Below are 14,046 nucleotides of genomic sequence, written 5' to 3' on the forward strand. Positions count from 1 at the left end.
GCTGTGAGTCCGTTGGCGGCGAGTCCTGGGTGGGAGCGCAGCTGCGCGGGTGGATTCCTCTCCCAGGCAGCCGCTCCGGCAACAGCGGCAACAAACACAGTCCCTCGGGGCCTTAGAGGGGGCAGGATGGGGAGGTTCCCCAGCGAGCTGGGTTTTATGGCGTGCCCCTGCCACTGACACGCCCCTCCCCGGCTCCCCCTCAGGTGTTCCTGGTCTCCCTCGGTCCTGGCAGCGCCGCTGTGAGTCCGTTGGCGGCGAGTCCTGGGTGGGAGCGCAGCTGCGCGGGTGGATTCCTCTCCCAGGCAGCCGCTCCGACAACAGCGGCGACAAACACAGTCCCTCGGGGCCTTAGAGGGGGCAGGACCAAGGCTGTCTCAATTCCATAGCCTGCCCTAAAACTGGTTTGAAATTAATCTAGATAATCCATTCTAATGGCATCACCCCCCTGGATGGCCAGCCAAGATGGGCAAGGGTCAAGAGAGCAAGTCATCTTAATAATAATAATAATAATAATAATAATAATAATAATAATAATAATAATAAATTTATTTGTATCCCGCCCCTCTGAGAACAATTGGGGAGGCTAACAAAGTTAAAAATACAGAACATATAAAATCCCTGATACCCTCCCCTCCTTAAAAAAGTATTAAATCCAATGCAGAATTTAGGAGGGAAAAACATACAAGTTAAAAACTGACCAGAAAGTCAACAACATCACATCAGCAAACAATCAATGGGAGCAGCAGTATCTTATTCCCAGACGTTTTTCTAAGGCCGAGTTCTCTATTCTGGGAAGGCATACTGGAAGAGATCCATCTTAACAGCCTTTTTAAAGCTGTCTAAGGATGTAAGTAGACAGATCTCATTTGACAGGCCATTCCATAATCTCTTTTCCACGCAACCAAGAAGCTTGTCCACATCCTCGGCACTGATGAACCCAAACTGATCCAGAATAACAGTATAGGCAGAGAGGCTGGATACCTCTCCTAACAACTCAGTTTCAAAGCGGACATCCAAGTCGGCTCTTATTTGAGAGATTTTGTCTGCAAAGTGATTATTAAAAGCATCACAGCAGGCTGTTGTAGATTCTAGCAAAGGGTTCAGGGTGAGGGGTAGCTGAGTTAGATCCCTTACCACCTTGAATAGCTCTGCCGGACGAGACTTTGCAGATGCAATAGATGCAGAATAGAAAGACTTCTTTAGATGAGACCTTTTTGCCTGTCATGAAACATAGTATAATAAGACTTAGCTTAGCTGCTGCCACAAAGATGGATGTTAGATATGTTGATCTGAAAACTGCATTTTTGCGTGAATTGATCACAGAAGAGATATTTACAAAACAACTGCCAGACAAGAAAAAGCCAAGAGTTGAATTAAAGAACTGAATTAAAGAGATTCGAAAATGTTATCTACTATTCAGTCATACAGGTTTAGAAAGAACAAGATGGTTCTTTTCTACTAAGTCAAAAACAGAATATTGCTGAACTTTTGGAGAACCTAGGACTTCAAGATGCATATAGACTTTCTTAAAAATAATGAAGAAGGTGATCCTCTACTAAATGACAACTTGTACAGAACAGCAATAGGAAAGCTCCTGTACTTAGCTACAGACACTAGACTTGATATTGCTGCTGTAAGAATGCTGTGCAGAAAGGTCAGTGTACCTACCAAGAAGGATTGGACTGCATTAAAAAGAGTAGCCAGATAATTGAAAGGAACCATGAACTTTCAATTTAAACTGCCGGTCAGCAGGAACTCATGCTTTGTATCCTTTAGTGATACAGACTGGGCTGGGGACAATGCTGATTATTGCTCTACCACTGGCTTCCTATTTTTGTATGGAAATGGGCCTATTTTCTGGGCCAAGAACTAGTAGCCCTTTCTTCCACAGAAATGAAAGGAACATAGCTGCATCAGAATCCTGTTGGGAACTATTATGGTTTGATCACTTGTTGGCCAGCTTTGGAGTGAGTGAGCAGAAACCAGTTCAAGTTGTTGAAGACAACCACAGCTTCAGTAAGCTTTCTCAAACAAAGAAAATCATGCCATGCAGCATGCACATTGGAATAAGATTTCACAGTGTGTGTGAACTGACAAAGGTTTGATCAAGATAACCTACTGTCCAGCCATCGAGATGACAGGTGACATATTGACCAAGCCATTACCAAGAGACTGTTTTGAGAACCTATGTGTCAAGCTGGGACTTCAGGGGTGCACACTCAGTTGAGAAGGTGTATTTGGTATAGCAATGTTTGCATACTGAGACTCTATGGTCTATAGAATGAATGTAGACCTTCTAGCACCTTAGGAATAAATGCTTGTGGTAATTTTCTGTTTGTATTTTCATATACCTTCTCTCTTTCTGAAGCATGTACAACATTCTTTGAGATCTCCATGCTTGTCTCGCTTCACTATGCTTGCTTTAGGATGCTGATTCAACTCCTTTGAATAGCTATATAGCATGTAGACCAGGGGTAGGCAACCTGCGGGCCGTGGGCTGGATGCGGCTCGGCGAGGCCTTGGGACCGGCCCCAGCCTGGTCCTGCTACTGATTGCCACCGGGGCCTTTGGCCTCTCGCGCGAGGGGGCATGGTGGGGCAATTGTCTATAGAAGCCTCAGAAACATACATTTATCTTAAATTTTTTTTTAAAAAATCAGCAAATTTTTTCATGTGTCCTCCATTAAAAAAAACTGTCCTCCATTTGAAAATTTTGTCCTATATTTGTCCTGGTTTATTTATTTATTTATTTATTTTAAATTATTTAATTATTTGTTTTTTGACTTCGGCCCCCCAGTTGTCTGAGGGACAGCAACCCAGCCCCCGGCTCAAAAAGGTTGCCTAGCCCTGATGTAGACTTATATACATAAGCATAAGAAATTGTGCTTGTGTATATAAACTATGCACAAGATTTTTGTTTGCATTTTTTAAATGGCCATCACAGCTACCCCTGCATGTTTTCTGTATTGTGAGATACTACATTGTAGCTGCAACAGGGGGATCATGAAGAGTGGCCTGTAGACTGGGACCTCCAGCCAAAAAAACAAACAAACAATTTTTTTCTTCTTAAATTTGGACTGAATTTGCATGGTTTACCTCTACACCTCCAAAATGTTCCTGATCAAAAACGTGGAGACTTCTTGAGGAATCCATTGTTCTCTGCCTACAAAGAGGCCTGTGCTCTCACTGGAATGGAGACATATTGTATTGCACAAGAGGGATCCCTGTTGAGATACAAATGGACTTTAAATGTCCTGGACTTTGAAAATCTCTCTATTGTTGCATGGCCAGGCGGAGACTGACTGCACAAAATATATCCTCTCCAGTATACCATCTTTACTAAGAACTGAAACAACATGCAAGCATCTGACTAACACCTCCGACTGTTTTTTCTTTTCTTTTCTTGTTTGGTTTGTAACATTTTGCCTGATGAAGAAGCCCATGGAGCTTCGAAAGCTTGCAACAAGTATATTGTGCACTTTGGTTGGCCAATAAGGGTATCACTGATGGATTTTTGTTTGCATATGCACAAGATTTGTGAGTAAACTATTTTTTATATTCTTTTAAAAGAAAGACTGTGTTTGATTCTGTTTACTGTGCTAATACACACGTGTGGGGTTGGTGAATGGCTGCTCTTGTTATCTCCGTGCTTCTACTGCAGAAGGCTCTGCTAAGGAGATTCACAATTGTGTCTTTTTGCTTTTTTACTGAAACTTAACACTTTATGATATGAATCACCCAGTACCCACATGGTCTGAAGGAGGAGGGGTCTGTCTGCATGAATACCAGCTAAACTGAGGACAACACTAGCTACAGCATCTTGACAAAATGCAGGCCTATGACTTTTAAAACCTTTGCCTGATGAAAAAGTCTTTGAAAGTTTGCAACGTCTATAATGCACATTCTGATTAGTCCAGTGGTTCCCAACTTTTCTAGTGCTGCAACCCTTTAATACAGTTCTTCATGTTATGATGACCCCCAACCATAAAATTATCTTTGGCGGGATACAGACCGCCCAAAAAGGGTAGTCTCCCGCTGCCCTGGCCCGCAGTGGACAAACTGCGCAACTCCATCGTGGAACAAAAAGAACCCGCAAAAAGCAGGTTCTTCTTGCAGTGTGTTTGTGACACCGCAATGCGCCAATGGCGCACTTGCGGCATCACAAAGGCGCCGGGATGTTAGCCGTCCGTCATGTCAAAATGCCGCCGCCATTTTTCGCTCCCAGTACGTACTAGGCTAACCCTAGTACGTAGTAGGGTTAGGGAGCGTATGAATGGTGCACGCTCCCTAACCCTACTGCCGTTGCCGCCACGCTACATTTTGCTGGTATGTATCCTGCCTTTGTTGCTAATTCATAACTTTAATTTTGCTACTGTTATGAATCGTATTTTCATAGTTACAAATTGAACATAAGTAAAGCATAGTGATTCATCACAAAAACCTTGAGCCTTGGGCAAGGAGCCACACTCTCTCAGCCTCAGAGGATAGCAATGGCAAGCCCCCTCTTAAGAAACCTGTCCAGAAAGCCCCAGGATAGGTTTGCCTTGAGCCTTGGGCATGAAGCCACACTCTCTCAGCCTCAGAGGATGACAATGGCCAACCCCCTCTGAAGAAAGCAGAGTCTTTGGCTGTGCTGTCTCTCTTCCTTTTTGCCTATCTTATGTTCCTGAGAGTGGAAGGAAATGGGACGCTCTGGGCAGTTGCTAAGCAACTGAGGGGCCTGGAGGTGGCTGATGCTCTAAAGAGCTTAGCTTGGAGGCCCTTTGTTTGGGAAGTGGTTCTCTGAGGAGGGTCCCTGGTGACCCTTGGGAAACTGTCATTCCACCCCCAAAGGGGTTCTGACCCCCAGGTTGGGAAACACTGGTTTAGCCCAATAAAAGTATCACAGTTTTGTGGATTTTGGATGATATTTCCAGTAAATGTTAGTCGTGAGATACTCTTTTCTGATCTTGCATCATAGTATCTATAATGTGAAAAAGACAGAGAGAATCCGTATCTGTGACCTAATTTACACACAGATGATTAAACAGTTGTTGATAATTCAAACTCCCTTTTTGTAGTCTCAAGGACAAGTAGTTATGGCTTCCCTGTGCTGTGTTTGGATTACGTAAGCACAGATTTTCCTCTTGATTCAGCTTGTTTGGTTAGCTCTTGTTTAGAGCACTGCTGTGCCACCTCTTGCTGTGTTGTGGTGAGATTCCTCCGTTGCTGTGTTTGTCCTAGGAAATCACATGGAAACATCATGCTTGTGGCTGCTGTACGAGGGACACTTTCCCCACACTTGCCTAAAATTTCTGGCGCCTTACCAGCAGGTTTTTTTTTTAAGAGTGGGAATTGCCGTGTGACAGCTTTGCACAGTGACAAGGTAATTGGATCTGAGCAGCTTTTGGCTTTATGGGAGCAATTGTACTATTCCCAGAGCTTAATTTCAGAGACAGGTGCTCCAGCTCAACAATCTCTTTGAATTTCAGTCAGGAGCTGGGTTGTGCTTATTTTTTGCTTGTTAGAAACTAAGTCCATCAGGTTAAATGGGTGTTACTCATACTTAAGTGGGCAGAATTCAGAGACACAGCCTTATTAGCTGGGAATATCAGTGTGCAAAAGGATCTTGTAGCACTTTTGAGATCAACTGTGTGAAAGAGGTTGTAGCATATGCTTTCGTAGACTAGGGCTGCATCTGCACTGTAGAAGTAACACAGTTTGACACCACTTTGCCATGGCTCCATGCTATGGAATTCTGGGATTTGTAGGTTGCCGTATATCTCATAAAACTACAAACCCCAGAATTCCATAGCATTCAGCCAAGGCAGTGGTGCCAAACCAAATTATTTCTTTTTTTTAAATTGTCTAAGTGAATTAGACAAACTGACATGTCTATTGAAACTTGTAGGGTTGCCATAATTCTCTACTAAAAACCGGGACAAAATGTAGGACAAAATTTAGACCAAAATGTAGGACAATTGTAGGATAAAATTTAGCCCCAAATGTAGGACATTTAAGGTCCTCCATTTTTCTTAGCAGAGCTGTTCAGGGTGGTTAGGGAATTAAACCAACTGCCGACCACCGTGAACCCTCTATTAGAACCAACTACAGCCTGCTGTGATGCTTTTAACGACTTTTTCGCCAATAAAATCTCTCAGATAAGGGCTGATCTAGACGCCGGCTTTTTGTCAGAAGCAATAGAAGAGGTATCCAATAACTCTGGAAACAAGGTTATACTGGATCGCTTTGAGTTTGTAAATTCCGAGGACGTGGACAAGCTTCTTGGAACCGTAAGAAGGACAACTTGCCCTCTTGACCCTTGCCCTTCTTGGTTGACTGTCCAGGGAGGAGATCCAATAAAGACTTCATTACATCTTATAATTAACGCATCTCTACGGGAGGGCTCATTTCCATCCGCCTTGAAGCAGACAATTGTAAAACCAATTTTAAAGAAACCCTCCCTAGATCCACTGTTGAGAAATAACTATAGACTGGTCTCCTTATTACCATTCTTGGGCAAGGTGGTTGCTTTCCAACTCCAAGCTGTCTTGGATGAAACCAATTATCTGGACCCATTTCAAACTGGCTTCAGAGCGGAATATGGAGTTGAGACTGTCATGGTCGCCTTAGTCGATGATCTCCGTCTGGGCATCGACAGGGGAAGTGTGACCCTGTTGGTGCTCTTGGACATCTCAGTGGCCTTTGATACCATAGACCATGGTATCCTTCTGGAACGCCTGAGAGAGTTAGGCATTGGGGGCACTGTGCTCCAGTGGCTCTGGTCCTACCTCTCGGGAAGCTCCCAGATGGTGAGGGTGGGGAACAGTTGCTCTCGTAAAAGAGAGCTGACATCTGGCGTCCCTCAGGGTGCCATTCTGTCCCCCATGCTGTTTAATATTTACATGAAGTCGCTGGGAGAGATCATCCGGAAACATAGGGCACGGTGTTATCAGTACACTGATGACACCCAGATTTATCTCTCCATGTCTCCGACTGATACAATGACTAAGGAGGGCATCTCTCCTCTGGATGCCTGTCTGGAGTCAGTAATGGGCTGGATGAGGGAAAACAAACTCAGGTTGAATCCAGACAAAACAGAGGTACTCGTGATAGGTACCCCAAGTCCAGACAGGGAAATTTGCCATCCAGTCCTGGACGGGGTCACACTTCCCCTAAAGGATAATGTTCGCAGTTTGGGAGTACTCCTGGACTCATCTCTACAGTTATCATTTCAAGTGGATGCGATGGCCAGGAGTGCTTGGTACCAACTTCGGCTGATACGCCAACTGCGTCCCTTTCTGGACCGAAAGGACCTTGAAACAGTAGTACATGCATTGGTAGCCTCTTGTTTAGATTTCTGTAATGCGCTCTACATGGGACTACCTTTGTACCAAGTTCCGAAGCTTCAGCTACTTCAAAATGCTGCAGCCAGGTTGGTTACGGGAACACCCAGATCGGAACACATTACACCGGTATTAAAATCGTTACACTGGCTGCCAATTAGCCCAATACAAAGTGTTGGTCATTACCTTTAAAGCCCTACATGGCTTGGGCCCGAGTTACTTGAGGGAACACCTCTCTCTACACAATCCGCCCTGCACCCTCAGAACAACTGGAAAGCTCCTACTTGAACACCCCAGAGTGAGATTAACAGTCACTCACCAAAGAGCATTCACAGCCATGGCCCCTACGTATTGGAATAACCTCCCAGAAGAAATTCGCCTCATTTCCACCCTGGACGCATTTAAGAAGGCGCTGAAAACTGATCTCTTTCAGCAAGCATACCCCTCCTGACCCTCTGTAGAGGAAATAACCCCAAATATATATCTACCTCAGGATGTTCTCTTTTTTAAAAAATTGTATTGTGATTTGTGTGTTTTTAAGAGATGTGTTATTATATAAGCTGATTTTATCTAATTGTAATTGTGACGTATTGTGAATTGATACTGGCTGTAATCCCACCTCGATCCATATTATTATTATTATTATTATTATTATTATTATAGAAGTTTGAAAAATGGAAAGACAAAAAGGATATAAATAACAAGGCTATTTGGAACGATACAGAAAGTCATGATACCCAGTATAGCTGGTGACAAAATAATAGTCGCAGTAAAGAAAAGGAAGTTTTGTCTTGTTAACTGTTATGTATTGTAGAATATTGTTTAGTTTTTCACTGTATGTAGGAGATATGTTTATGTGATGTGTTTATTCTTTTTTCTCTGTCTATGTGTGAGTAATGTATACAATTTTATGAAAATAAAACTTTTTATTAAAAAAACCCAAATTATTTCTGCAGTACAGATGCAGCCTTGGTCTACTTCATCAGATGCATCCAAGTAAGTAGATCAAGGTGCCCAAACAGACAGGCCAAAATAAAGCTGCTTTGGGTCACTTTGGAGGTATGCTGTTTAAATGACACACACATCTTAAGAGGCCAGAAGCTGCGCCAAAGCTGCGTTCCAGTCATGGCTTTGGTGTGGCTTCTGGCCTCTTAAGACATGTGTGTCATTTAAACAGCATACCTCCAAAGTGACCCAAAGCAGCTTTATTTTGGCTTGTGCTTTTGCACAGTCACTCTCAAAGGTGCTACAAGATCCCTTTGAATACTCATACTTAAGTGTACTTTGGGGTACTGCCATCTTAGCAGTAATCGAAAACCATATGCTGAGATGTATATCAAGGTTGCGCTTGCCTCTGTAATGGTACTCTGGGACTCGTAATCAAACAGTAAAAGTTCTTTTTGTACAATTGTTATCCCGACTTGTATTTTCTATTTGGTGCCTTGTGTGTGCTGATAAACCATTGAAAGAAATGGGGCGTGTGTGGCTAACTTGCAGATCTGGGCACTTGCTGCTGAGACTTTCATCTTGTTGAAGCAGACTTTTACTGAAGCCTGAGAAAGAAAATACCTATTGGAAGCATAAATATTGCATAGGTTCTCTGACCGTCTGGTAAAACAAGCTGAAGGCTCAGTTATCAGCTAAAATATCCGGTGGGTTTTTCTGGTCGGAGTGGAAACTGTGAATGCATCCACACTACAGAAATAGTATTTCTCTGGTGTGGAAGCTTCCCCTGCTTGCATGTCTTTCTTCCCAAAGTGGCTTGAGACCAGGGAAAAGAGGGAGGTGACTTCTGTGCTTGCTGTAATGCTGTTACATTCCAGTGGTGACTTTACTCTCTATGCTGTGCCTCCTTTTAGCCTCCTCACACAGACAGAAGGGGAGAGAGAGAGAGGGAGTGTATGTGTCTAGTGTGAATCCAGAACAACTGCCTGTAAATATAGAAGTCGGCTGTGGGCGTTTTGATTTTGAAGGAAACCTGAGCTCTCCAAATACCGACCGGACTTGGTTCCAGCAGCTTCATTGAGAAGGAGGCTGGAGAGAGGGCGCTTGGCCGAGGCCAGCCATGGAGGCGGAGGGGCTTCTGCCCAGAGGGTGAGAGGGCTCTGGAAGAAGAGCACCGTCAAGGGCGACTCTTTCCATTGTTTTGTCTTGCAATGCTTCCACTTGGTTTCTCCAAATTGCGGGACGGGGGGCGGCCAGGCTTCGTCGGACTCCTTGCGTTGAGAAATGTGTGCCTTTTTGTTTGGCGTTTCTAACAACTTCCAAGGCTTAGGGTTGACCCCCTTCCCCAATACTTTTCCCTTTCTTTCCTTTGGACTGTTGATATGACAGCCAGGTAGTAAGTAGGCGGATTTCTTTCTCGTTCTGACTCATCCACACTGGAGAAATAACCCGCTTTGGCCCCGCTTTAAGTGTCTTGGCTCAAGGCTATGGAATTCTGGGAGTTGGAGTATGTTGTGGCAGGTGTTGACCAGAGAGTTGCACTGGAGGACCCTAGAGTTTCCTAGAGAGGCGTTTTCACAGGTAATAACATAAGTGTTTTTGTTTCCCACATTCACTCCCCTAACCCCAGCGAATGGGGAGGGATGAGTGTCGTCGTTTCCCAAGGTGGGGGAGGCATAATGATGGCCTGGAGTAAGTGCTGTGGGTTTCTGGCTGCCATGCTGCTGTTAATGAGAGAAATGGTAGCAGTCCTATCCAGTGCTCAAAGTCCTTCCATATTTCTGCACTTCCCTCTTATGTTGCTGCTATTCCACTTTTACTGCTTCTCTTGCATTCTGGGGTTTGTAGTTCAGTGAGGCCTAAGAGGTCTCTGGCTGAGGATTCTAAAATCCCCTCTTTAAACTGCATTTCCAAAAATGCAACAAGAGGCAGCCAGAGCAGTTAAAGTGGAATAGCAATGCTTTAAGAGTGTAGTGTGATAATGTGTGAGGGAGGGGAAATGGTGAAAAGAGTGGAAATGTCACCATGAGTTTTTTGTGGGTTTTTGGGGCTACGAGGCTGTGTTCTAGAAGAGTTTATTCCTGATGTTTACAAAAGTCAGGAACAAATTCTTCTAGAACATGGTCTCATAGCCCAAAAAACTCACAAAAAACTATGGATGCCAGCCGTGAAAACCTTCGACTTCTCAACATGAGTTGTTCATTACATGGCAGTCAGTGACATTGTTATCTATAAAAATTGATGGATGTATTATTTTAAAAACAAACAAACAAGTAAGGATATTGAATTCCAAACCAGCATTTCATCAGCATAAGCTCAAACTCAGTTTAAGATCGTCTTATTTAAAGGCACAAGTTGGTGTCTCTGTGTGTGTGTGTTTGCACCTTCGAGTGGCCTGTTGACTTATGTTGGCACTGTTACATAGGATTTTCTCAGGCAAGGAATACTCAGAGGTGTATTCCTGCATCTGAAATATAGCCTATAGGACCTGTTGGTTGTCCCCCTCCAAGTACTAACCAGGGTTGTTCCTGCTTAGCTTCCAGGATGGAATCTGGTGCCTTTGGGGTATTTTACAAAGGGATCTTTAGCATTGAGACTAACAGTTAAAGACATTTGTCGCTTGTTTCCATCTTAACATGGGTGCAAAGGTTCTCACAATATTGGAAAAGTGCACTAATCTGATGTCCTAAAAAGCCCAGGGTTTCCCATAGGATGATTGAAAACATTAAGGAACCCATCAGGGACAGGGGAAATATGAATGGTAATTTGTGAGCAGGCTATAAATGTAAACAAGCTGTAGAATCAAAAGGATATAGTCTCACAAATTATCTGGATTGTGGAAAATATAATAATATTAATAATAAATATTTATTTATATCCCGCCTCTTCCATTTTGAGGACCGAGGCGGGTAACAGCAAAGTTTATAAAATATACAACAATAAAAACAACAAGCCCCACAAGCCAGCCCAACCCTCCCTCCCAAGTATAAAATTAAACAATGAAACATGATTAAAAATACATAACAATATAACAAAGTTACTAGACAAACCACAAATAAGAAAAATAATAAAAGGAGGGGGATTCAGTTGATTCTGGACATTATCAATCGGGGAAGGCCTGCTAAAAGAGAAAGGTTTTTGTCGCCTTTTTAAATGCCTCATGTGAGGATAATTGGCGAATCTCTTCTGGCAGGTCATTCCAGGTTTTTGGAGCGGTGACAGAGAAGGACCTCCGGGAGGTCTCCACCAGTCTGGTCTTTCTAGATAGTAAGAGGTTTTTCCCGGAGGATCGGAATGTATGGGAAGGATTGTATGGGAGGAGGCATGCCTTCAAGTAGACTGGACCCAAGCCATGTAGGGCTTTATAGGTGATAACCAACACCTTGTACTGTGCCTGGAAGCTGATAGGCAGCCAATGTAATGATTTTAAAATAGGTGTAATATGGTCGAACTTGGATTTTCTGGTGACCAGTCTGATTGCCATAGTTTGTATCAATTGGAGCTTCCGGACATGGCAAAAAGGTTGCTCCATGTAGAGCGCATTGCAGAAACCAAAACGAGAGGTTACTAGAGCATGTACAACTGTTTCTAGGTTCCGCTGCTCCAGGTAGGGGCGCAACTGGTGTATCAGCCAAAGCTGATAACAGGCACTCAATCTGAGAAGACAGTTGAAGCGACAAATCCAGGAGCACTCCCAAGCTGCAGACGCAGTCTTTCAGGGGAAGTGTGACCCCATCTAGAACGGGCAAACTTATCTCCATACGCGGATTGGGGTTACCTATCACGAGTACCTCCGTTTTATTTTGATTCAACTTAAGTCTATTTTCCCTCATCCAATCCATTACCGACTTCAGGCAATCATTCAGGGGGGAGATGCCTTCCTTGGTCACTGAAACAGTCTGAGACATAGAGAAATAGATTTGGGTGTCATCAGTGTACTAATAACACCCCACCCCATGTCTCCAGATGACCTCACCCAGCGGCTTTATGTAAATGTTAAACAGCATGGGGAACAGAATGGCGCCCTGAGGGACGCCAGATGTCAGCTCTCTCATAGAGGAGCAGCTGTCCCCCAGCATCATCATCTGGAATCTGCCTGAGAGGTAGGAGCGTAGCCCTGCAGAGCAGAGTCAGCAATTCCCAACTCTCTCAGGCATTCCAGAAGGATACCATAGTTTATGGTATCGAAGGCCGCTGAGATGTCCAAGAGCACCAACAGGGCCACACTTCCCCTGTTGATGCACAGATGGAGATCATTGAACAAGGCAAACAAGGCAGTTTCCACTCCGTATCCCCACCTGAAGCCACAGAAAACCTTGTAAGTTGAGAAAGGAACTGGATTTCTTCAGGTGAGCAATGTTCATCTGTTTAGACCTGATCAAAATAAGTTTACAATTTATATCACTGTTTTTAAATATCTATTTTCAGAGGCCATCTGTTAAGAATTCACATGGCACTCCTTTTTTCTAAGAAAGAACTATATACTTGTAATACTATGAAGGAGAACGAATATTATTTTTAGTTAGACTTGTTTATTGCATACCTTTGGGACTTTAAGTTGGAGTTGAATTCTGGAGTTGCAGTACTTTCAAATAAAGGAATCAGTGTGGTTTTAAAATCCCAATGGAAGAAAGTAGTGTAGTTATGCACTCCCATGGGCATAAATAGGAAATGGTGTATTTATATTCTGAAACAGAATAGATTAAATCTGCACTTCCAACCACATGTACACGGGACAGGAGCAGCACTGAACAGAGATATTTATTTCTGAATAGTCATATATGGGATTGCCCTGAAGGCTGATGTGTTTTAGATTTGGTTTTTGAATAGATAGTATGATGCTGCACCTAATTTTCTTTGCTTCCATTAGGACACTCTATACGGTACCCTTTAAAAAGTGAAAAAAAAATCCCCTTATTGTTCCCATTCTGTTATTATTTTTACTGATTCCTGACTTTCCTTTTAGTTGAAAGGCACAGCATATTTTGTTTTGATACTGAATTATACATTGTATATTAATTAGAAGATACTAGGAGCTGAATTGCCTCAAGTAATATTAGGAATTCTATTTTCTTTGTTTCTTTACTGAATGTTTAAACATAAATGAATCTCTTGAAGGAACTTCTAATTTCATGCATTGATAAATACAACATATGGTTATCAACTGAAAGTTTAAACTGTTAGATTTCTTAGTTTTGAGGTTTTCTTTCCCATACTTAGTTTATGTTTTGGGTTAACGTTAAGGTATAACAACTTTATCTAGAATTTTTGTTACTCTGATAACAGTTATTTTGGAAGTTGTCCTTTGCAAGAGCAGATGATATTAAAACTATAGCAAATCTCTAAGTAGACGTTTTAAAGACTTTCTTCAGAGAGAAACACAAAAGAACACATAAATGCATAACATCCAATTCCAACAAAAGCATTAATTTATTTTTACATCGGGGATGGGTTTCTAGTAGGAAAGGGAATCAGGAAAAATTGGGTGTCGTCAACTAAGTAAGAAGGGTAAAACTTGATAGTAAGAATTTTATTATGAAGAAATTATGCTCATGTACTATACTGAATTAATGTGGAAGGGTTTTTTTTTTGCTTCCAGAAGCCATGTATAAAATGAAAACAAGATACTCATACTTATATAACTTTTAATTTTTTACATTTACTCATAATTTTTGCTTTGTAAAATAGCTTTTAAAATTGCAAGTACAGGATCTGCAGTATAAATACATAGGTCCTGTGAGTACAAGCACTATCATTAACGACACTAAGAGTCTGTG

The 14,046-nt window shown here is 42.6% G+C and overlaps 1 protein-coding gene across 11 annotated transcripts in view; it reads left to right on the plus strand.

The window, feature by feature from the left end:
• Nucleotides 1–5,186: 5,186 nt before the first annotated feature.
• COBL (cordon-bleu WH2 repeat protein) overlaps nucleotides 5,187–14,046 on the plus strand; it is a 194,520-nt gene continuing 185,660 nt past the window's right edge. For 3 of the 11 annotated variants that reach the window (XM_042471822.1, XM_042471823.1, XM_042471821.1), the window contains exon 1: nucleotides 9,133–9,418. In XM_042471822.1, the coding sequence (XP_042327756.1) occupies nucleotides 9,390–9,418 (29 nt within the window). In that variant the 5' untranslated portion in view covers nucleotides 9,133–9,389. Of the gene's footprint in view, nucleotides 5,365–9,132; nucleotides 9,419–12,343; nucleotides 12,619–14,046 lie in introns of those variants that run through there. The other 8 variants (XM_042471815.1, XM_042471814.1, XM_042471820.1 and 5 more) reach the window with 6 other exon arrangements.

The sequence above is a fragment of the Sceloporus undulatus genome, chromosome 6 (genome assembly GCF_019175285.1).
Source record: "Sceloporus undulatus isolate JIND9_A2432 ecotype Alabama chromosome 6, SceUnd_v1.1, whole genome shotgun sequence".
Classification (NCBI taxonomy): Eukaryota; Metazoa; Chordata; class Lepidosauria; order Squamata; family Phrynosomatidae; genus Sceloporus; species Sceloporus undulatus.